This window comes from Myxocyprinus asiaticus, chromosome 34 (genome assembly GCF_019703515.2).
Source record: "Myxocyprinus asiaticus isolate MX2 ecotype Aquarium Trade chromosome 34, UBuf_Myxa_2, whole genome shotgun sequence".
NCBI classification, from domain to species: Eukaryota; Metazoa; Chordata; class Actinopteri; order Cypriniformes; family Catostomidae; genus Myxocyprinus; species Myxocyprinus asiaticus.
This window is the reverse complement of record NC_059377.1, coordinates 16226708-16252835: the sequence shown is the minus strand read 5'-3', so window position 1 is coordinate 16252835 and position 26128 is coordinate 16226708. Positions and strand designations below refer to the sequence as shown.

General features: G+C 36.9%; 1 protein-coding gene across 2 annotated transcripts; it reads left to right on the top strand.

Moving 5' to 3' along the window:
- The first annotated feature begins 291 nt into the window (after positions 1-291).
- On the top strand, positions 292-23218 carry LOC127425179 (transmembrane protein 106B). 2 transcript variants are annotated; one of them, XM_051670881.1, is made up of 8 exons: positions 292-447; positions 16671-16883; positions 17020-17083; positions 17475-17634; positions 20243-20383; positions 20461-20510; positions 20599-20652; positions 21077-23218. In XM_051670881.1, exons 2-8 carry the CDS (start codon positions 16679-16681, stop codon positions 21204-21206), a joined length of 804 nt encoding a protein of 267 aa, XP_051526841.1. In that variant the 5' UTR covers positions 292-447; positions 16671-16678; the 3' UTR covers positions 21207-23218. The 2 variants fall into 2 exon arrangements, with proteins under 2 accessions (XP_051526841.1, XP_051526842.1); XM_051670882.1 differs by lacking the exon at positions 292-447 and adding an exon at positions 7820-7954.
- Positions 23219-26128: the final 2910 nt, after the last annotated feature.

Genomic DNA, 26128 nt, shown 5'->3' with positions numbered 1-26128 from the left:
TACAGGTAAAAGAGCCAATCACCTTTTAGATACAGACATCGCCTGTCAATCAACTCGCTAAAGCACATGCGCATTAGCTATACAAACCGGGAAAATTGCGTTTTAGCGTAATATGAGGTAAAGAAGCATAATTTATGATTCCAATATTATCAGATTTTATTGATGATTTGAAATATGTTCTTTGATCGTAATCTTAACCAACTATCTTTGAGATTTCGATCTTTCCCCATTCAAGTAGATAGGAGCTGCACTAGCATGACTTGAAATAACCTCCCGAGAGTGTTCCAAAGATGGCCGACAGTGGATTGACTTGCTAGAGAGACTTTGGCTAAACCTTCGCCATAGTTTGATTCGTATTTCGTGTCCAAGAGACGTCGCACTACGCATGTCAGGCCAAGAGAAACGACATTTGCATGACGACTGTGGAGCTCAAGTAAACGAATTCACGTAAGAGCAGCATCTTTTACATAAGTATTCATATATAATGTGAGACAGATCTGCTTCAGTGTTAGGCACGGGAATTATCGACTGGTTCCGATCTAATTAGTTTTGTTTTTAGCCAACATGTCAGTTGCGTTTCAAGTACGAACTGATGTAGTGTCAAGGTCTACGAATGGTTTATGTAATGGTTATGTGTATGTTTCTTACTTCGTACTTTCTGCTAAAACATCAAAGTCGTGACCAGACCTCAGGTCGTCCAGCTGTCATAAATCACATACAAGACGACGGCTGTTGTTTCGGCAAATACAATGATTGGTGTCACTGTCCGATCTCTGACATCGTGTTGAGAATCAGTCTCTCGGTTATATACTCTGTCGTGTTGACCTGACTGTCCCAGATGATGTATCACGGCGGATAAAAATGAGGTATAAGTGTTGCTAGGGCTCACATCTTCTCTACTGTTAAGCATCGCAGCTGCGATTGCTGACTTCAGACCGTTTAAACAGCTTTATTTATTTATTTATTTATTTATTTATTTATTTATTTATTAAGTGTGTTTATTCCTATAAAATATGTTTGGACCTGCTAAGCAAAGTTGTTGTAGTATTTGGCCTTTTTATTTGATTGGTTTCGACAAAGCCATCCCAGATAGCTTAATTTTCTAATCCTCTGCGTAGTGGATGTTTTGGTGACGTAGTGGATGTTTTCATTTTTATGCATTACACGGAGTATATTATTACTTGGTATTTAAGTATTACACTGAGACGTTTGTTTAATATAGCTTAGCTTTAAAAATGGTCATAACCATGGATTTAATAAATTACTTTTCCTTGTTTTTCCTCTTCACCCACAGAAAGCAAATATATAAATTAAGCAGTATACTCCTCACTATAATGCGCTCCTCATTTTAACATCTCCTCCACTGTACATAAATGCCATGGGGTGAATTATTTGTATTTGTATATTAACATGTAGTGGACAAACATACTTTGAAGTATGCAAAAGTGAAATTAAAGTGAATCTGGAACCAAATGGAGCTCATCTGTTACTCTGAGCATGAGATGGAGTTGTGGAGCACAGAACCACTCTAAATGCACTATAATAATGCTTATACATAATACAGACAGGACAGAGCAGCATGCATAGACTTTGAAGCAAACAGCTTGATTGATCTATTAATTTAATTCAGTCGCTGTAGCCCTTTGAGGTTAAGTAATCACACAATGTCATACCGCAATTTTATTTTAATTAATTGTGCAGCCCTGATATCTAAATGTGTGTGTGTGTGTGTGTGTGTGTGTGTGTTATATGAATATATACTGTATTAATGACGGTTAAGTACGCTACAGTAATAAAACAAAACATTAAAATGTGAATACGCATGCGCATTAAAACATCCACTACGTCACTAAAATCCAATACGCATGGGATTTGATCCACTACGTCATCACGCTACAGTCTGCAGTAAGGTTGTGCCAATAGACGATGATCTCGGGGATCAGCGATGGTCAGAGTGATCGCCAGTAACTGATGCCTTTGATGTTAAGACGATATTTGGCTCGTTTTCCCATTAATGTATTAAATTATTATTATTATTATTATTATTAGGCTTTTATAATTATCATCAAATTAATATTACAAATAATTTGCCTGTAGACACACAGACTTGAAGAATGCGCTTGAAGAAACACACTTTATTATGTTATTAAGAACAGATGACAGAAAAGCCATCTATGCACATGTATGGCACGCTGTTTGTACGGAGGTGTGCAGTCTCGTGGAACACGTGCATGTAAAAGGTTCTCACTCTTTCTTTGTTTCTGTCTTCTGAATTTTTTTTTTTTTTTGCAAGAACAGTATCATCTATGAGTGCTGCAAATGACCTCAGACATCTCAGCTCAGGAGGTGCTTTGAGTTCAGTTCGCTTTATTTCCACAGAGCAGTTCATTGTGACCACAACTCTGCAGCCTATACAGCTGTGATTAAAACATAAAATAATACAAAAACACATTCACCTCGAATCATGATTTATACTTCAGTGATTCTTATCATCATGATAATTATTATTTTTACATTTATAATTGTTTTTATGTCTTCATTTGTGTAAGTAATTTTCCACATGCATGTTTAGACGAATACTTACCTGATGGTAAATGGAAAGGTGATTACTTATATATTATTTTTTTGATCACTTCATTATCTTAATTGCTTTTTCGTTTTGTTTGGAGTGCAATTTGAATTTAGAAATGTATTTGATTTAAATAAATTAATATAATTTTCAATGCAAAATCACTAAAGCAAGAATATTCACCGATCCCTCAGCCCGGGGGTTGCCGATGTAATTGGATATTGCGAGATATATATATAGTGAAGGAGGGAACAAAATGAATTTATTCACACACATGATGTATTTTCCCGGACAACGAAATACTCGACCAGTAGAAAATGCACAGATGAAGTAGGTTCTTTGCCAAAGAGATGTTGCCCTTCACAACTGTTGTCAAGCCATCTTTCAATAAGTTGAACAACACACATTTTAATTGCACTCAATTTGTTTCCAGTTTCATTTGAATTTTTAGTTAAAATAAATAAAAAATAAAGTTCAGAGTTTGAAATCAAGGTGTCTTTGCTTTATGGTGTAGGCTTAACCCTAACCCTGCTTATCGAAAATTACCCCATAGTACCACCTAGCATCCAAACAGCAGTAATACCGGTGTTTGTCGGTTTGAACATGAACACTGCCCCCCCCCACCCACCCCTTTGAAATTTTCTTGGCCCGGATCAGCCTGCGATTTTGGCCTACATACCATGTGGAATTACGGTCCAAAATGTGCCCGAAAGCCACCTACCGAAGGTAAGCCGTATCCACCCCAGAAAGAGGCCAAAACTCAGCCACACTTATTCTGTCCCCCCAGCATGCAGCTGTAATTGGACCACAAGTGTGCCAGAATCCCCAGACATCAGCCAGAAAACAGCTAAACAATTTGCCACTGCTGCACCAGAACTCAGCCATTAGGGATGGGCGGATCGATACTAAAGTATGGATACTTCCGATACTGATGTGGTATCAAGAATATCGATCCTCACATAAAAATATCGATTCTGAAGTTGTTTTTTTTAAACTAGTGATCTTCTTATTTAGATAACGTGAATATTAATGAATCTCATAAACTTCGAAGTGGAAAAAAATAATTCTATTAGCATATAGTTGCATGGCACCGGAACTATTTTTTCCTCTGCTCATCTTGACGCGTAGAAATGCTAAAATACACCAGCAGTCAGACAGCGCTTACCCTTTCAGTCAGGATAGCACTCGTTCAAAGAGGGAGCAGTGCTTTCCTGAGGTAATGACAGAAAAACAGCATCTGGAGTTATTCACACTAAATAATGGCAAACCTAGATGTGACATTTATTATAATGGGCTTATGTGACCATTTTTACAAGCTTATTTCAAGAGGTGTTAAAACATTGAAAATAACATTGTTCATTAATCCTTATTAATAAACGATACCCTTATGAAAACTACCCATGGATTTACTGTATTAATATTGTATTAACCATGACTAGTAACCACGACTGTAGTAACCATGTTTTCTTTTCTTTTTATTTTTTTGGCAGTAACCAAGGTTTTGATACAGTTAACCATGGTTTTACTACAGCATTACTGTAGTATCCATATGGTAACTTAGTTTTAGAAATAGTAACCATATAATAATATCTATGGTTAATTTTGTGGTTTTATATGTGGCTTATACTTACTCATTTTTAAAGATTAAACAAATCAGCCTAATCATTTTCTTCTTAGGCCTATAAATATATAAAAATTTTTAGTAATAATTTAAGTTACTAATTTTATCCAAAGGATTGATAAAAATTAAATTCAATAGAGGTATCTGTATTAATATCGATATCGGCGATAATGGCCTGAAAGTACTTGGTATCGGATCAAAAAGAAAATAAGTGGTATCGCCCATCCCTATTGGCCTTAACTTAACCTACATCTCCAGAAAGCAGCCGTAATTAAACCACAGTTATGCCAAAATCCTCAAATGGCAGCCAGATAACAGCCTTAACATTACCAAGCCCCATATGTAATGTAATATTTTCATATTTTGTGATTTATATTTTTCAAATAAGTGGCAAAAAAGCAAAGGTGTAGAATAATTTTTTTATTCAGGTTTAATTTATGATTAAAACACTGAAATGTCATACATTTGCCAATATAATTGCAACCCCCATGGAAAAAAATACACATACTCAAATCTTTACATAAGTGTGAAAATATATAAAGGATAAAAAATAAATAAATAAAAAACAGCTGCAGAAAGACAATATAACAAAAGCAAGCAATAAATGTAAAAATTGTTCAACATTAAAAATAAAACAATATCTAAAGTAGTAAAATATACAAAATGTACTATGTAATAAATACATTAATATTACAAAAGCAAGCAATAAACATATAAATGATGAACAATTAAATAAGCTGCAAAAACAATAGAACTGAAACAAACAAATGTAAAAATTATACATTAAAAAGAAATGTTAAACTGAACCGTTAAAAATAAAAGCAACCTAAAAATAAAAGAAACACGTTTGTAAGCTATCATTCAAAATTACAGTTTTGATATTAAGAGTTTTCCCATATACAGTTGAAGTCAGAAGGTTACATACACTTAGGAAGTCATTAAAACTCATTTTTTTTAACCACCCCACAGATTTAATATTAGCAAACTATAGTTTTGGAAAGTTGTTTAGGACATGCACTTTGTGCATGACATGAGCAATTTTTCCAACAATTGTTTACAGACAGATTGTTTCACTATTAATTGACTATATCACAATTCCAGTGGGTCAGAAGTTCACATACACTAAGTTAACTGTGCCTTTATGCAGCTTGGAAAATTCCAGAAAATGATGTCAAGCCTTTAGGCAATTAGCCAATTAGCTTCTGATAGGCTAATTGGAGTCAATTGGAGGTGTACCTGTGGATGTATTGCAAGGCTTACCTTCAAACTCAGTGCCTCTTTGCTTGACATCATGGGAAAATCAAAAGAAATCAGCTAAAACCTTGTGGACCTCAAAAAGTCTAGTTCATCCTTGGGAGCAATTTCCAAACGCCTGAAGGTACCATGTTTATCTGTACAAACAATAGTATGCATGTGTAACCACCATGGGACCATGCAGCCATCATACCACTCAGGAAGGAGACGAATTCTGTCTCCTAGAGATGAACATAGTTTGGTGTGAAAAGTGCAAATCAGTCCCAGAACAACAGCAAAGGACCTTGTGAAGATGCTGGAGGAAACAGGTAGACAAGTATCTATATCCACAGTAAAACAAGTCCTATATCAAATCAAATCACGTTTATTTATAGAGCACATTTAAAAACAACTATGGTTGACCAAAGTGATGTACAGTGGCATCACAGACAACACAGTATAACAGAAATAAAACATATATGATTTAAGGCAAATTAAAAGTAAATGAAAATAAGAAAGTTTTAAGCAACGATTTAAAAACAAATAGAGAGGAGGAGGTCCTGAGGTAATCCGGTAAACTGTTCCACAGTTTGGGGCCAGTGATACAAAAAGCATGATCACCTCTATGCTTCATCCTGGATCTAGGAACAGACAGAAGTCCACGATCCCCGGATCTGAATAATCTGGTTGGGTTATGTGGACGAACCATATCACATAGATAATGGGGTGCCTGATTGTTTAAGGATTTATAGACAAATGTTAAAATCTTAAAATCAGTTCGAAATCTGATAGGCAACCAGTGCAAGGAGATCAGGATGGGAGTGATGTGTTCATGTTTACGGCTGCCCGTTAAAAGTCGTGCCGCAGCATTTTGGACCATCTGCAGGCGGGATAGAGCTGATTGGTGCAGGAAAGAGTACAGAGAATTACAGTAATCCAAGCGTGAAGAAATAAAAGCATGGATCACAATTCAAAAGTTTCTGGATAGAAAAGGTTTTGTTTTAGCTAGGCGACATAGGTGGAAAAAACTTGATCTAACCACTTCGTTAATTTGATTGTCGAACTTTATGCTACTATCAAAGAAAAAGCTTAGGTTCTTAGCGTGAGAAGTGAGATATACCTACGAATACCTAAGTCAATGTTGTTCACTGTTTTAAGCACATTTGGTCCAAACAGGATAATTTCTGTTTTATTCTCATTAAATTGTAGGAAATTATCTGTCAGCCAGGTTTTGAGTTCCTGCAGACAAACTAAGAGAGGGTCAAGAGCTTGTTTGTCATGATGTTTTATAGGTACATAGATCTGTATGTCGTCACTGTAACAATGAAAAGACACTCCATATTTGTTAAAAATAGCGCCCATAGGAAGCATATAAAACGCATCCTATATTGACATAACCTGAAAGGCTGCTCAGCAAGGAATAAGCCACTGCTCCAAAACGGCCATAAAAAAGACAGACTACAGTTTGCAAGTGCACATGGGGACAAAGATATTACTTTTTGTAGAAATGTCATCTGGTCTGATGAAACAAAAATTGAACTTTGGCCATAACGACCATCGTTATGTTTGGAGGAAAAAAGAGTGAGGCTTGTAAGCCGAAGAATACCATCCCAACCGTGAAGCATGGGAGTGGCAGCATCATGTTGTGGGGGTGCTTTGCTGCAGGAGGGACTGGTGCACTTCACAAAATGGATGGCATCATGAGGAAGTAAAATTATGTGGATATATTGAAGCAACATCTCAAGACATCAGCCAGGAAGTTAAAGCTTGGTCGCAAATGGGTCTTCCAAATGGATAATGACCACAAGCATATCTCCAAAATTGTGGCAAAATGGCTTAAGGAGAACAAAGTCAAGGTATTGAAGTGGCCATCACAAAGCCCTGACCTCAATCCGATAGAAAATTTGTGGGCAAAACTGAAAAAGCATGTGCGAGCAAGGAGGCCAACAAACCTGACTTAGTTACACCAGTTCTGTCTGCAGGAATGGGCCAAAAGTCCAGCAACTTACTGTGAAAAGCTTGTGGAAGGCTATCCAAAACATTTGAAGTTAAACAATTTAAAAGCAATGCTACTAAATACTAACAAAGTGTATGTAAACTTCTGACCCACTGGAATTGTGATATAGTCAATTAAAAGTGAAACAATCTGCCTGTAAACAATTGTTGGAAAAATTACTCGTGTCATGCACAAAGTAGATGTCCTAAACTATTTATTCCAGTTTAGTTTTTCTTTTTTTCTTTTTTTGCTAATATGAAATTTGTGGAGTGGTTAAAAAAATTTGTTTTAATGACCTAAGTGTATGTAAACTTCTTACTTCAACTGTACATCTTCAGAATGGATCACGAATGGTGTTGAAGTTGCATCTGGAGACATTTGAGGCCTAACAGATGTTGTGTTGTGATTCATCAAATGCCTGCTTCTTTTGAATGCTAGTGTTATTTGAGTGAGTTGAGGTAGCACTTCTCTGGAACGTAGACCTCCCCATCACACTCATAATCATCAAGCAAGCGCCAGCTTCATCTTTGAGAAGGTACACACACAAAACAAGTTATTCAAAACAACAACAAAAAACAACCTTATTGAACACATACAATATCAATCTCTGCAACTTGATATAAAAGAAATATTTTGCTCATGTAAACATTAATTGTGAATATTGTAGTTCTAATCTATTGGCAATAAACATCTCTTATGTTATGCCTCATCAAAAATCTATTGAAACATTAACTTTGCATATCGATGAGCAATGGGTATGCCTTTAATTTTTTATATGTCTAATTAACTCATACATAATGAATCTTAGTTGGTTTTCCTTTTTAGTGGCATCAACAAATCTATCTCTGTATTTGGTGAATTGGTTCAACTCGTTCACTGAAAAGAACCAGTTCACCAAAACGGACTGAATCGTTTGAAACAGTTCATGTCTCGAGTCAACATTGATCCACAAGTTACTCTATCTTAACCTGTCTCTCGTATGTGCCTGACACCAATTCGAAATCAGCCAATAACTGGGAGTAATATGATTCTAGAACTGGTGATATCTGCTTTTCTTAACTCTTCTTTGCAATGAACAGCTCCAACTAGTCGCAAATCGGACTGAACTCTCTGGTTGCAAAAGTTCTCGCGTTACCAGTACGAGTCGCTCACAGCAGTTCTCGCGTCACCAGTACACTGAACTGAGAATCGCCTCTTTCAGAGATGTCTGACATACTGAGAACTAAAGAGCTGCTGATACTTAGCATGCATGTTTCTGATGTATTTTGCTGAACAGCAGAAAGTATAACAAAACATACTGGAAATATGTTTATTGCTTGATTGTATTACCATTTTATCAACGTATGATGATGATCCAGTCGCGAGAGTTCTCAACAGTATACTGATCCGAGGACAGCAGCTCTCGAGTTCACAGTACACTGAACTGAGAATCGCCTCTTTTGGTTTTGAAATATTGAGAACTGATGAGTGAGCTGCTGATGAGCATGCATTCTGAGATGATACTCTTCTCACCATAATTGTACAGAGTGGTTATCTGAGTTACCGTAGACTGTCAGTTCAAACCAGTCTGGCCATTCTCTGTTGACCTCTCTCATCAAGGTGTTTCCATCTACAGAACTGCAGCTTTTTTGTTTTTGGCACCATTCTGAGTAAATTCTAAAGACTGTTGTGCGTGAAAATCCCAGGAGATCAGCAGTTACAGAAATACTCAAACCAGCCCATCTGATCCCAACAATCATCCATGCGATTATCTATTCAGCCAATTATGTACCATCAATACTGGGCAATTTTAGTTTTGTAATTAAATTAATATGTTGGCACAATTATATTTTTGTCTACAAAATGAATTTCAAACATTTAAGCATATGCCTTCAGATCAAAAGATTTTTAAAATCATGAGGCAAGATTTCAGGCAAGTGACCCCAAACTTTTGAACGGTATTGTGTTTGTGTGTGTATGCGTGTGTGTGTGTGTGTGTGTGTGTGTGTGTGTGTGTGTTTATAGTATGTGTATATATATATATATATATATATATATATATATATATATATATATATATATATATATATATATATATATATATATATACACACACTATATTGCCAAAAGTATTCGCTCACCCATCCAAATAATTGAATTCAGGTGTTCCAATCACTTCCATGGCCACAGGTGTATAAAATGAAGCACCTAGGCATGCAGACTGCTTCTACAAACATTTGTGAAAGAATGGGCTGCTCTCAGGAGCTCAGTGAATTCCAGCGTGGTACTGTGATAGGATGCCACCTGTGCAACAAGTCCAGTCGTGAAATTTCCTCGCTACTAAATATTCCACAGTCAACTGTCAGTGGTATTATAACAAAGTGGAAGCGATTGGGAACGACAGCAACTCAGCCATGAAGTGGTAGGCCACGTAAAATGACAGAGCAGGGTCAGCGGATGCTGAGGCACATAGTGCGCAGAGGTCGCCAACTTTCTGCAGAGTCAATCGCTACAGACCTCCAAAGTTCATGTGGCCTTCAGATTAGCTCAAGAACAGTGCGTAGAGAGCTTCATGGAATGGGTTTCCATGGCCGAGCAGCTGCATCCAAGCCATACATCACCAAGTGCAATGCAAAGCGTCGGATGCAGTGGTGTAAAGCACGCCGCCACTGGACACTAGAGCAGTGGAGATGCGTTCTCTGGAGTGACGAATCACGCTTCTCCATCTGGCAATCTGATGGACGAGTCTGGGTTTGGCGGTTGCCAGGAGAACGGTACTTGTCTGACTGCATTGTGCCAACTGTGAAGTTTGGTGGAGGGGGATTATGGTGTGGGGTTGTTTTTCAGGAGCTGGGCTTGGCCCCTTAGTTCCAGTGAAAGGAACTCTGAATGCTTCAGCATACCAAGAGATTTTGGACAATTCCATGCTCCCAACTTTGTGGGAACAGTTTGGGGATGGCCCCTTCCTGTTCTAACATGACTGCGCACCAGTGCACAAAGCAAGGTACATAAAGACATGGATGAGTGAGTTTGGTGTGGAAGAACTTGACTGGCCTGCACAGAGTCCTGACCTCAACCCGATAGAGCACCTTTGGGATGAATTAGAGCGAAGAATGCGAGCCAGGCCTTCTCGTCCAACATCAGTGTCTGACCTCACAAATGCGCTTCTGGAAGAATGGTCAAAAATTCCCATAAACACACTCCTAAACCTTGTGGAAAGCCTTCCCAGAAGAGTTGAAGCTTTTATAGCTGCAAAGGGTGGGCCGACGTCATATTAAACCCTATGGATTAAGAATGGGATGTCACTTAAGTTCATATGCGTCTAAAGGCGTATATGAGCGAATACTTTTGGCAATATAGTGTGTGTATATATATATATATATATATATATATATATATATACAGGTGCATCTCAATAAATTAGAATGTCGTGGAAAAGTTCATTTATTTCAGTAATTCAATTCAAATTGTGAAACTCGTGTATTAAATAAATTCAATGCACACAGACTGAAGTAGTTTAAGTCTTTGGTTCTTTTAATTGTGATGATTTTGGCTCACATTTAACAAAAACCCACCAATTCACTATCTCAACAAATTAGAATATGGTGACATGCCAATCAGCTAATCAACTCAAAACACTTGCAAAGGTTTCCTGAGCCTTCTAAATGGTCTCTCAGTTTGGTTCACTAGGCTACACAAACATGGGGAAGACTGCTGATCTGACAGTTGTCCAGAAGACAATCATTGACACCCTTCACAAGGAGGGTAAGCCACAAACATTCATTGCCAAAGAAGCTGGCTGTTCACAGAGTGCTGTATCCAAGCATGTTAACAGAAAGTTGAGTGGAAGGAAAAAGTGTGGAAGAAAAAGATGCACAACCAACCGAGAGAACCGCAGCCTTATGAGGATTGTCAAGCAAAATCGATTCAAGAATTTGGGTGAACTTCACAAGGAATGGACTGAGGCTGGGGTCAAGGCATCAAGAGCCACCACACACAGACATGTCAAGGAATTTGGCTACAGTTGTCGTATATTCCTCTTGTTAAGCCACTCCTGAACCACAGACAACGTCAGAGGCGTCTTACCTGGGCTAAGGAGAAGAAGAACTGGACTGTTGCCCAGTGGCCCAAAGTCCTCTTTTCAGATGAGAGCAAGTTTTGTATTTCATTTGGAAACCAAGGTCTTAGAGTCTGGAGGAAGGGTGGAGAAGCTCATAGCCCAAGTTGCTTGAAGTCCAGTGTTAAGTTTCCACAGTCTGTGATGATTTGGGGTGCAATGTCATCTGCTGGTGTTGGTCCATTGTTTTTTTTGAAAACCAAAGTCACTGCACCCGTTTACCAAGAAATTTTGGAGCACTTCATGCTTCCTTCTGCTGACCAGCTTTTTAAAGATGCTGATTTCATTTTCCAGCAGGATTTGGCACCTGCCCACACTGCCAAAAGCACCAAAAGTTGGTTAAATGACCATGGTGTTGGTGTGCTTGACTGGCCAGCAAACTCACCAGACCTGAACCCCATAAAGAATCTATGGGGTATTGTCAAGAGGAAAATGAGAAACAAGAGACCAAAAAATGCAGATGAGCTGAAGGCCACTGTCAAAGAAACCTGGGCTTCCATACCACCTCAGCTGTGCCACAAACTGATCACCTCCATGCCACGCCGAATTGAGGCAGTAATTTAAGCAAAAGGAGCCCCTACCAAGTATTGAGTACATATACAGTAAATGAACATACTTTCCAGAAGGCCAACAATTCACTAAAAATGTTTTTTTTTTATTGGTCTTATGTTGTATTCTAATTTTTTGAAATAGTGAATTGGTGGGTTTTTGTTAAATGTGAGCCAAAATCATCACAATTAAAAGAACCAAAGACTTAAACTACTTCAGTCTGTGTGCATTGAATTTATTTAATACACGAGTTTCACAATTTGAGTTAAATTACTGAAATAAATGAACTTTTCCACGACATTCTAATTTATTGAGATGCACCTGTATATATATATATATATATATATATATATATATATATATATATATATATATATACAGTGTTGGGAGTGTTACTTTTTAAATGTATTCCACTACATATTACAGAATACATGCTGTAAAATGTAATTTGTAACGTATTTCGTTAGATTACTCAAGGTCAGTAATATAATCTAAATATTTTGGATTACTTCTTCAGCACTGGTAGATTTTTTCACTTGTTTTGACTATAAAAACTCTGCCAGTACAGTAAGACAAAATACACGTTAAAAATACATTCTCTGAAAAACCTAAATATCTTATGCAGTGTTGTTTCTAAAACAAGATCAGTCTAATTGATCTTGTTTTAAGGATTTTTAGATATTTTTACAGGAAAACAATACAAAAATTATTATCAAGAATAAGATTTTTGCCCTAATATCAAAGGTCTTACTAGAAAAAAAAAGAAATTATTATCCAACGTGAATTTTCTTGATAAAAAATGATGATCGTGCCTGGTAAAATGTGCATGTAAAATGGCTAGAAATAGCATTTTAGTTTAGCGTAAAGCTGACAATTTACACAAGGTTTATTTCTGTTTCTTCTGCTCCAAACTTACTTCAAACTTAATTCTCTGTGTGCTCGTATGAATGTAACACATCATAAGAAAGTGTTTCACCGCTGTTCAAATGCACTTTGGATCGTATAATTTATATGGATAAATGTTTTCCATCTGAAAGGACTAAATATTAAATGAAACAAATGACAATAAAATGCAAAGTAATCTCTTCAGTAATCAAAATACTTTTTGAATGTAACTGTATTCTAATTACCAATGATTTACATTGTAACTGTAGTGGAATACAGTTACTTATATTTTGTATTTTAAAAACATATTCCCGTTACATGTATTCTGTTACTCCCCAACAGTGTGTATATATATATATATATATATATATATATATTATATACATATACATAGTTGTGCTCAAAAGATTGCATACCCTTGGAGAATTGGTAATATATGTACCATTTTTAAAGAAAACATGAGTGAGCAGGCAAAACACATTTCTTTTATTTCTTATGGGATTCATATTCAACTGTAGGTTATAACAGAATGGCACAATCATAAAACAAAACATGGCAACAGAAAAAAATGAAATGACCCCTGTTCAAAAGTCTGCATACCCTTAGTTCTTAATACTGTGTATTGCCCCCTTTAGCATCAATGACAGCGTGCAGTCTTTTGTAATAGTTGTCTATGAGGCCTCAAATTCTTGCAGGTGGTATAGCTGCCCATTCGTCTTGGCAAAATGCCTCCAGGTCATGCAAAGTCTTTGGTCGTCTTGTATGAACCGCACGTTTGAGATCTCCCCAGAGTGGCTCGATGATATTAAGGTCAGGAGACTGTGATGGCCACTCCAGAACCTTCACCTTTTTCTGCTGTAACCACTGGAGGGTCAACTTGGCCTTGTGCTTAGGGTCACTTTCATGCTGGAAAGTCCAAGAGTGTCCCATGCGCAGCTGTCGTGGAGAAGAATGCAAATTGTCTGCCAGTATTTTCTGATAACATGCTGCATTTATCTTGCCATAAATTTTCACAAGATTCCCCGTGCCTTTAGAGCTCACACACCCCCCAAAACATCAGTGAGCCACCACCATGCTTCACAGTGGGGATGGTATTCTTTTCACTATAGGCCTTGTTGACCCCTCTCCAAACATAGTGCTTATGGTTGTGACCATAAAGCTCTATTTTGGTCTTGTCACTCCAAATTACAGTGTGCCAGAAGCTGTGAGGCGTGTCAAGGTGTTGTGTTTTGTGGCATTGGTGCAGTAAAGGCTTCTTTCTGGCAATTCGACCATGCAGCTCATTTTTGTTCAAGTATTGTCATATTGTGCTCCTTGAAACAACCACACCATCTTTTTCCAGAGCAGCCTGTATTTCTCCTGAGGTTACTTGTGGGTTTTTCTTTGTATCCCGAACAATTCTTCTGGCAGTTGTGGCTGAAATCTTTCTTGGTCTGCCTGACCTTGGCTTGGTATCAAGAGATCCCCGAATTTTCCACCTCTTAATAAGTGATTGAACAGTACTGACTGGCACTTTCAAGGCTTTGGGTATCTTTTTATATCCTTTTCTATCTTTATAAGTTCCATTACCTTGTTACGCAGGTCTTTTGACAGTTCTTTTTTGCTCCCCATGGCTCAGTATCTAGCCTGCTCAGTGCATCCACGTGAGAGCTAACAAACTCATTGACTATTTATACACAGACACTAACTGCAATTTAAAAAGCCACAGGTGTGGGAAATTAACCTTTAATTGCCATTTAAACCTGTGTGTGTCACCTTGTGTGTCTGTAACAAGGCCAAACATTCAAGGGTATGTAAACTTTTGATCAGGGCCATTTGGGTGATTTCTGTTTTCATTATTATTTAAAAAGGAGCCAAACAACTATGTGATAATAAATGGCTTCATATGATCACTATCTTTAAATAAAATACTTTTTTGCATGATCAGTCATATTTTCAAAATCAATGCCAAAATGTCACAATTTCTGCCAGGGTATGCAAACTTTTGAGCACAACTGTGTGTGTGTGTGTATATATATATATATATATATATATATATATATATATATATATATATATATATATATATATGAGAGAGAGAGATTTTAATGTTATTTTAGAATATAAAATATAACATAGAACACAATATTCTATTATTAACAATGATAATTTTGCAACATACAAATGAGGCTAAAGAGTAGACAAGCACAGAACAGAAACTTCTAGATTAAACTATTCTTGAAAACTGTTTCCAGATGACTGACAGAGAAGAAATAATGAGAACTCATCATATGCATGTTCCCCGAAGTGCCATTGACAATCTGAATATACAGCAAATCAGACGCGTGCATTGACAACATTTCTTACCTCTGTTCCTCAAAATATCAAGTGTGTTGCTTCAAGCATGCATCTTATGTTAAACGGCATTTCTTGTCGTATGTCACTATGAGACATCTTACAGATCACCCACCACAGTGGCAGGTAGATGAGCAAAATTACCTGCCAATGCGCATGAGGCGGGTGCTAATTTCATACCCTGGTTATTACATCAATATTTTAATGAACAACCGTATATTTCCTTTTTATATATCATAACAAACTAATTTTGTATGGATCGCTTGCATGCCAAAATAACCTAAGAGGCAATAACTTTTGGCAGTTTAACAATGGAAGGATAAAAACAGATAGCCTATCCACAAATTGTGCTGCTGGGGCAATCATAATAATTTAATTAAAAAAAAAAAAAAAAAAAAAAAAATTCTCCCCTTTTTCTCCCCAATTTGGAATGCCCAATTCCCAATGCACTCTAAGTCCTCGTGGTGGCATAGTGACTCGCCTCAATCCGGGTGGCGGAGGACGAATCTCAGTTGCCTCCACTTCTGAGACCGTCAACCTTCTCATCTTATCACGTGGCTTGTTGAGCACGTTACCGCGGAGACATAGCGTGTGTGGAGGCTTCACACCATCCACCGCGGCATCCACGCACAACTCACCACATGCCCCACTGAGAGTGAACCACATTATAGCGACCACGAGGAGGTTACCCCATGTGACTCTACCCTCCCTAGCAACCGGGCCAATTTGTTTGCTTAGGAGACCTGGCTGGAGTCACTCAGCACACCCTGGGATTCGAACTCGCGACTCCAGGTGTGGCAGTCTGCGTCTTTACTTCCCTCATAATAATTTTGTTTAGATAAATCAACATATATATACATGGGCAGGGGTCAGTATGGTACGCAGCTGGTTGACAGGAAGCCTGATGACTGAAACCCTCTCCGAAAGCACTGACATCCCACCTCACATCACACTCATCTCTCCCGTGCAACATAAGTGAAATGCGGGTCTGTAAAAATATGCTCTTGTTTTAACCAATAGTGTGAGTCGAATAATTGTTAATGCCGGTTAATCGATTAACCGGTTAACCGACTACATCCCTCATTTAATTCAATCCCTGTACTATTCTGTATTGAAGATTCTCTTCTATTAGATTCTGTTCAATTCGATTCCCTATTAAAGATAATGATTTTAGATTTTGTTCTCTTTAAAAAGAAACCTTAATAGTAATAATTTCCATTCTCTATTAAAGATCCTGTTCTATCCACTGCTTTATTAGGGATTGAAAGAAATTATTAAATAAAAGTGCAGTTGTCTAGTAAATTTTGGGAGTTTCGTAAAGCGTACATATTGTAGTAGCTATAAATTATGGTTTTCATCCATATTAAAACATTGCTGTTATCACCAGGTGTAAAAATGGGGAAGGCTCTTTCCCACCTGCCTAAGCATACCTGTCATGATGACTGTCAGGATAGCTTGACTTCATCACCTGGCTACAGTGCTATGCAAACTGATGAGAGCAAGAATGGGGGCGACGTGTCGCAGTTCCCATATGTAGAGTTCACTGGCCGAGACAGCGTTACCTGCCCCACATGCCAAGGCACTGGAAGAATCCCACGAGGTAAATTTCTAAATTGATAATACTTTATGAAGTATCTTTTTGTCCAGAGTTTCTGTTGAGTGAATGTTTTAAAATAACCCATTTAGAAAAATTACTTGATGTGTTACATATGACACACTGTGACATGTTTATGCAGGCCAAGAAAACCAGCTGGTGGCTTTGATCCCATACAGTGACCAAAGGCTGAGACCAAGGAGAACGTAAGAGATACGATTTTTTATACTGGCCACATCTAATGCATTCATGCCAGTATTCTACACCCATTTAGACTTATTATTAAATGCTTTCATTAAAATATATTTGGCACTTTAAGAGGAACCTTTTGTGAAACAGAAGTATCACCTCTAGCCTGATAACACCTGTTGGTTATCTCACAATGCCGTTATTATATTTGAACATCTGAACCTGCCATCACAAATACAAGAAAACATTAATTTGGACTACATTATAGGAATAATATTATACATCCTATTACTTTGTAGCTGTGACACTTAGCAGATCTGTGTGTAAACACACGGGAAAAAAATTGTCCAATTAGTTGGAATATTTTGACAGCACACATTCAGCTAATTAATGTTATATGTCTTACAGCAAGCTGTACGTGACTGCTTCAGTCATTTTGTGCCTGCTGCTCTCCGGCCTGGCTGTGTTCTTCCTTTTCCCACGTTCCATTGATGTGAACTATGTGGGAGTAAAGTCTGTCTACGTTTCCTATGACCAGAGCAAACGCATCGTTTATCTCAATATTACTGTAAGTTCCCCTTGAGCAATTTTCAGCGTGCAGAAACGACAAATGAATGTTGTGCTCTCACATTTTTTTTTTTTAAGTGTCTGATGGTCACGAGAAGAAAAAACGTGCTGGTGTGCTCAGAAGCCTGAAAACATTTTACAACAAAGGTGCTCTTTGGTAGGAAGGACTATTAGTAGTGAAAAAATGGATCCAAGGCATACTTCAGTGTGGAAACAAAGGTTAAAAAGCCTTTATTCAAATGACACACATGGGTTGGAAAGTTGCGCATAGCACAGAAAAAGCCTTCCTCAGGGTGTGTTTGAATAATAGCCATTTTTGACAGTAATAATGAATTTATTCCACATTGAAATGTGCATTGGACTAGTCTTTTTCATTTCTAATGGTGTATTTTCTTTAGGAGTAACTAAAGGGATAGTTTAACCAAAAATGAAAATTCTACTACAAAAAATGTAGTTTGAAGCAGTATGTATTTAGTTGGCTGCCTTACAAAGGCAAAATGCTGTGACTATGCCAACATTATAACATAGAAAAATGGATTCATATTTATTTGGTTTTAGTTTGGATTTTATAGTTCACACTTTGTTTATTTTGAATCTGAGCATAGCTGAGCCTAACATGTTTGTCACAGGACAGATCCTAGTCTAAGACCCAGTTTGCACCTGATATTAAGATGCTTTTCAGGTGATCCGATCAGAAGTGGTCAGTGTTAAATACAGGTCTAAATGGGGTCTAAAACGTTTTGTGACTGGATAGACAGAAAAAAAAATGTGTGACCACATCGCATTTGTGGTATAAACATTAATTCATCCTGAATGCGTCAGGATATCCTGGATTCAGCAGTGAAGCACCACACCTCACCTATCAGTCAACCTCTGCACTTAAACAAGAGTTTTAACTTTGCTACTTAGGTGCTGCTTTAAAAGGAAATAATCGTCCTGTTGGAAAATTTAAATGGCGGAAACATAAACAAGCACGAGAACTTCTTCAGTGTATCTGATATCAACGTGCAGGGACACAGATGAGAAGCACACACATCGGAAGCAAATCTAACTGAGATACTCCACTAAAACAATGGATAATTTTACTCGAAATGTGGCATTTGTGCTTTAAGTTTCAACTGCATCTGGGAGAAACAACGCACCGGTTTTGTTTGTGCTTTATTTCTTTTCTGATTTTTCAGTGGTTTATTATCTTGCAGTAACACACTGACATAGTGATTGATGTATGTTGTCATGAAACAGAGACCCTCCCCTCTAAACCTGAACACAAGTGGTCATAGGATATGCATTTAAGTGACCAGGTGTAAACATCGATTTGTCTCACCAGACCACTTGTGATCGGATCACCCGTGACGCATATTAAAGGAATATTCCGGGTTCAATACAAGTAAAGCTCATTCGAAAGCATTTGTGGCATAATATTGATTACCACAAAAAATAATTTTGACTCGTTCCTCCTTTTCTTTGAAACAAGCAAAAATCGTGGTTCCAGTGAAACTTTTACAATGGAAGTGAATGGGCCAATTTTTGAAAGTTAAAATACTCCCTTTTTCAAAAGTATAACCACAAGACATAAAGGATATGTGGGTAAACATGATTTTAGTGTGATAAAATCACTAACAGACCTTTTTACAACTTCATTACCATGACGATGTGATGTCAACAAACCCTAAAACGACAATTTAAACAACTTTACAGCTCAGAGTTAATACACTTAATACACAAGTTTTAACAGAATAATGCAAGTGCTTTTATAAAATAATAAGCTTCACATTTCTGTGTTTAAACCCTCCAAAGATTGGCTCCATTCACTTCCATTGTAAGTCCCTCACTGTAACCTCCATTTTTTCTTTTTTAATGAAAAGGAGGGACGAGTCAAAATTATTTTTTGTGGTAATCAACATTATGCCACAAATGCTGTCGATTGAGCTTAACTGGTATTTAACCTGAAATACACCTTTAAAATCCCAACATCAATCTTGTTCTTTATGCGCAACCCTCTACAATGTGAGTAAATCACTTGCATGTGCGAACAAATTTTGTGCTTTGTGACTAAAAATATCTGTGATTACCCACTGGCTGGTGGCAACAAAAAAAAAAGAAAAAAAAAGCTGTGCTTGATTTATATGTTCTCATCCAAAACACTTCTGTTAGATGCTTGCTGAATTGCCACTATTTTTAAAGAGACAGGACCGTTTTAGCACTTTTTCTACATATCAATGTAAATACTTGTAAATAGTACAAATTATGCATGTAAAAAATAAACATACATAATATGACATTTCAAGACATCATATAGATTGATTGTAATACATGGAATGTTTCTACGTTAAAAAAAAAAAAAAAAAAGCTAAAATGTGACAAAGTAATGATAAAATAAAATGTATAAAATTAAAATGTCATAATGTACCAAGATAGAAGGTCCCTGTTAACACCATAAACTGAGAGAGAATTTCTTACATACTGAATGAAAGCAAAATAGACATTATAAGTGAAATATACCCAAATGACTCTGAATCTAATCAAAAGCTTGTGGAGCGGCATTGACTCTAAATATCCGTATTAGCCAGTTTATCCTGTTTATTTATGTGTCCTTGTTTCTTTTACAGAACTTGCTGAATATTACTAACAACAACTATTACTCTGTGGATGTGGCCAACATTACAGCCCAGGTGCAGTTTTCCAAGACGGTGATTGGAAAAAGCCGTGTTAGCAACATCATCTCTATTGGCCCCCTGGACATGAAGCAGGTACAATTGGCATTTGGAAATAGGCAGGATTGGTGACATTTTTCAGTATATAACTTTGTTTATATCCTGTTTTTCAGATTGACTACATGGTGCCCACCACCATAGCAGATGAAATGAGTTATATGTAGTAAGTTTACCCCCTTTTCAAACCCTAAAACATGTTTTACGGTGTTTTCTTTCCTAGCAGACCTTTTAAAACTGCCTCTATTTTACAGTGACTACTGCACCCTGCAGAGCATCAAGGTGCACAACATTGTGGTTATGATGCAGTAAGTATCCCACCATAAATCATTTTTCACCGTGAATTACGCACACTTATATTGAAGAGCTTAAGTACTTGGGCAATAATGCATGCAGCTTAACATCAGTATTACAGGCAAATGAGAAGTTATCATTTAAAGGGATAGTTCACCCAACAATGAAAATTCTCTCATTTACTCACCCTCATGCCATCCCAGATGTGTATGACTTTCTTTCTTCTGCTGAACACAAACAAAGATTTTTAGAAGAATATCTCAGCTCTGTAGGTCATCAAAATGCAAGTGAATGGTGGGCAGAAATTTGTAGCTCCAAAAAGCAGATAAAAGCAGCATAAAAGTAATCCATAAGACTTCAGTGGTTAATGTGGATTAATGTATAATCACATAAATATGGTTGATGCCCATTTGACTAACTTTGATTCTTGGTTTCCAGGATAACAGTCACTGCAGTGTATTTTGGCCATGCTGAGCAGGTGTCTCAGGAGATGTACCAGTATGTGGATTGCGGAGGGAACACTACATCCCTGCACGAGTATAGCCTGAATACCCCTTGGGCAGGCTAGAGTTGACCCTGATGTAGTATAATGCACCACCCTGTCCCTCACCTCTCCACTCCTTGTCATTGTTTCAGCAAAATTGGTTGAATGACTACTAGAGGTCTGCAACCCGACGGGTTTCGGGCTGGGTTCGGGTCAGTTTTTACACGTAGGACTTCGGGTTTGGGTTTGTAATAAATGAAAAAATAAACAGGCTTACCGAACTTGTTTCACACACATGCTCTCACTCACAGATACGCGCGAATGGACGAGTGAGGGTCCATTCACACAGAATGTGTTTTTGCGCACGTCTGTTCTGTTTTCCCATTGTTTAAACACATGTTGGACGAATGTCTTTGACATTTGCACGTGTCTCACTTTTTCTTCTGCGTCTCGCGCAGGACCAGCATATTTTAAACACCGTGTCAAGTTAAAAAGAACTTAAAATTTTCAAAAAAGCATGTTGAGACACCTGTGCACTGTTTCATTCTTTGTGCTGCATCTAGATTGTTTTTAGCACAGGTGTCACAAAGATTCAACATTCTAAACAAATTCAGGCTGTATAGAGGGGACTGTTGCATTGTTTCATATTATTACAGATTGTTCTGCACCAAGTGCAGTTTCAGCAAATAAACGGTAAGGCAATGCTTTTTCCCCTTTCTGCTCTAGTGTACTAAGGGGCTGCTGAGCCTTGTTAAAACTGTGTATGTTTACTGTTTCAGTACTGTTACGAATGTTGCAGCAGTACTTGCTAGGAGAAGAAATTAGATAGTAAGCAATTTTGGGTTCAGGCTTAAAATCTGATGGTAGGCTATCGTTTGGGCCAGGTAGGGTCGGGCCACATTGTCAGTTCGGGTTTCATTTTAAGTTTTAATGTAGACCTCTGGGGACTACTAATACATTTCTCTGCCAATTAACCACTAGAACATGTTAGGGTGTTTGCAATTCACGAATGCACTTTATATTTCATGTTCTTCAGGCAATATGAATTTTTTTTTAGGTCTGCCTAATTCTCATTCCCTTTCACATTGCCAAACTGAATCATGCATTATTGTGTTGGTAGAAGTTGTTCCCTTTTGACAAACATACATTGTTTTTAAGCACTACCTATTTAAAAGCACTCTAAAATTACTTGATTTAAGACTACTGTTTGTAAAGTGCACTCCTGGTTCATGTTTTTTTTTTTTTTTTTTTTCTCTCTCTGTTGTGTTCTGTAATCTGATATTCATTACAGTTTTTAAGTGATGAGATCAAACTGTCCAAACATCCTAAGAGGCCCTGCATGCTTTGGGATCTTTACATTGAGGTGAGATGCACTTATAGTGATTATTTAAAAGGAAATATTCCAGAAAAATGGGTTACCTCAAGTTACAGTGCATACCTCATTTCACATAACTAGTGCAATCTCACAGGCTGTAAAATTGGTACAGTTTGGTACACGTAGGATTTTTCCATCTTTGTCTGTTTTGCACTTTAGTGACAAATGTACTAATTGTCATGGTTCATAAGCTGTTAAACTCTCCAAAATTGCCTCCAAATGTAAATAGACCGATAAAGCACTAAATCTGTAGGAAACCAACAATCACTGGGATCTGAGACTATCTGGCTGCATGCAAGATGTTTTTGTATTAAATTATCATTCCCTCAGATTCTCAACACAATAACATTGATTTCATGAAATGAATTTAAATGCATTTCATTTAGAAGAATTGTAGTAGTTTGCTTTTTCATCTAGAAAATTTGATGTGATGTGTCCAGCTACTTTAAAGGAGAGAACTTTCATAACATTTTTAACATTCTCAAAGAGGACTAAAAGGACTACATTTTTAAACATTTGAATCATGTTTGTAAAAAGGTTCACAGATCGATATTTTATGAAAGATGGTCTATCGCCTAGGAATAGCTACTAAAATGACTTTGCATTTGTGTATTTTGTAACAAGCATTTTCATCATGTACATATTTGTATGTAGCACTTTTGATTTTTGAGAAAAGAGGTTTGGACTGCTGTTGAGATTGTTATAAATTAACTTGACCCTGCTGAAGGCTCCATTTCAGTGTTTGAAGTATGAAACATTAGTTTCTGTTAAATAGATGTGTTTTGAGTCACTCGTTCTTTCATTCTATTTATTTGACAACGAGTTTAACAAATGTGCTTGACACCGTGTACGTGCGTTTCTTTTAGCATATTGATGTGACTATAAATCATTTTATGTTTCAGTGATGTTAATAATTCTGTCAGATGATTCTGTATAGGAGCACACTTATGTGTACAAGAGTGAATAATAATTTCTAATTTTTGGTTCTTGCATTAATAAATGTGCAATTTATACACTCATCTCAAAATAAACACTAGATTATTTCACACCATCACTGTGCATTAAAACTTATTGAACCAGTTTAATTATATTGAAGGTGGCTGAAATGGCTCTCTCACCAATATTAAACAGGAAACAAGTTTCAAATAAATTCACTCATTGAAAAACAGGAAATGTGATAAATAGCAGAGTCATTGTATGTGTGATGCTGCAGTTCTTCTTAAATGCAGCTCTGAAAGTTTCCAAACTTCACTTGATTGCTGAAACTACCTATTAAGCACTGTTTTGAAGCACATTTTTAATACCATTATTTACCAACAAAGGTATAAAAGCGAAGTAATCCTATTTTGAAATATAAAATAGTGTTATTTTAACCTTAACACTTATCCTTACTAACTGCAAAGTGCAATGCCAGTTCAAAGGAGCATGGCTTTGACACAAATTAGCTGTCAGCAAAGCAGTGCATTCAGGGCACAACAAAGTCCCAATGGTTGTCATGGAGACAAAACCGCCAATAAAAGTTATAATTTCTATTCAGTCAGTTGCTATATGTCACAATGACTTGTCTCTATAAATAGAGGTTCTTCAAAGATCCAGCTATTAATCTACATTTCCTGAATGTAAATATTACGAGTTGAAATGTCAGAATAAAGAATAAGACAGTTTTCATAACCTGAGATTTATGAGTTCTCTGCTGTCTGCAAAGATCTTCATATTTGATCAGTGGACCTTTGTAACTCAATCTGTTGGTTTTGCCACCAGAGGAATTTATGAGTCTCAAAGTACCATTCCAAGTCCCTGGGGTGATGGCTAGGGTTTGCATAATGCATTGCTAAGTTCATAGCAAATAATCAAAAACTGAGGAACAAGGTCTTGATTTATCATGCACAGAGCCCCAGATCAGTCAAAAGATGGTTGTCATGGAGACAGAACTGCAGGAGTGAGGACTGTAATTCCCCAAATTCTGTCATCTTTGGATTAAAAAAATGACCATTTTTGTTTTTATAAATTGAAGGACAAGCAAAAATTATTTTCTGTGGTAATTGACAGCATGCCAAAGATGTTATTGATTGAATGTGTTGTATTTAACCTGGAATATTCAATAAAGGGATAGTTCACCCAACGATGAAAATTCTCTCATTTACTCACCCTCATGCCATCCCAGATTTTGCTAAACACATTAATATTTTTAGAAGAAAATATCTCAGCTCCGTTCGTCCATACAAGGCAAGTGAATGGCGAACAGACCTTTGAAGCTCTAAAAAGCACATAAAAGCAGCATATAAGTAATCCATAAGACTCAAGTTGTTAAACCACATCTTCAGAAGTGATATGATAGGTGTGGGTGAGAAACAAATCAATAATTAAGTAATTTTTGACTATAAATTTCCACTTTCACAATGTGAAATTTGTGAAGATTTTCTTTTTTTTTCTTTTTCAGAATTGTGAAGATTTATTATGAAAAAGGATTTAAATATTGGTCTGTTTCTCACCCAAAGTGACTGCATCACTTCAGAAGATATATTAAAACACTGGAACCATATGAACTACTTTTATGCTGCCTTTGTGATTTTTGGAGCTTGAAAAGTCTGGTCACCATTCACATGCATTGTATGGACCTACAGATCTGAAATAGTTTTCTAAAAATATTTATTTGTGTTCATCAGAAGAAAGAAAGTCACACATCTGGGATGGCATGAGGGTGAGTAAATTCTGAGAGAATTTTTGGGTGAACTGTCCATTTAACATAGACTTAAAGGTCTACTTGTTTCACATTCAGTAAAAATAACACACATACTCTATGATGGGATTTTTGAAATTCCTAGAATCTGTTGTTCCTGTGAAGTCAAACATTTGGACACACATACAGTACTCATTTTTATTATTTCTATTTTCCACATTTAAAATTAACACAGAAGTGTATGGGAGTTATGTAGTAACCAACAAAAAACTAATCTAAATTGTCTTATATTTTAGCTTTTTCAAAGAGAAGAAGAGGTGTGCGATTTGAATTCTGCTGTCTTTGCTCACGGACACTTAGATCTGGACACAATTGTTTCTGATAAGCTGATTTGCTAATGGCACCACAAGAACATGCATAGCCCTATAAGGCCTCCACTAGCAACTATACCAGACGGTGCATGAGATTTGAAGACAAAGGCAGCAGATAGAAAAATATGTGTATTTCACACTTTAAAGAGCTATTCAAAAATATCGGACATTGGTTATACATATTTAATATAATATAATGAAATGCTTGCAATTTATATACTATACCAGTCAGGGTTAACTGAACCATGCTAAACTACCAAACCCTTGACCCCTTGGTTTGGACACATCAAATTTTTACTTTATTCATGGTCAGGATCAACAGTATTACCTGAACATGGTGACCCAATAAAGTGTGTACATTATAATTATACAGTATGTTAACATCTTTTTTCATCACTTCATGTTATTTTACTAATCTACCATAATAGAACCAATGACAGACAAGTCAAATTACAAGTAGCAGTCTTCCTGAGAACTGGAAACTGGTTTCCATAGAATTAAACGTGCTGGCAAAAGGTGGCGCATTGATTAATGGGTTCTTAAAGCCTGCACACGCTTTTCTGTTTGACGTAATTGTAAG

What these genes read in the sequence shown, in the direction of transcription:
- LOC127425179 (XM_051670881.1), top strand. Translation starts at nt 16,679, where the DNA reads ATGGGGAAGGCTCTTTCCCACCTGCCTAAGCATACCTGTCATGATGAC. An exon ending in GCCCCCTGGACATGAAGCAG is followed by an intron (nt 20,384 to 20,460) that starts GTACAATTGGCA and finishes CCTGTTTTTCAG; the next exon opens with ATTGACTACATGGTGCCCAC. An exon ending in GATGAAATGAGTTATATGTA is followed by an intron (nt 20,511 to 20,598) that starts GTAAGTTTACCC and finishes TCTATTTTACAG; the next exon opens with TGACTACTGCACCCTGCAGA.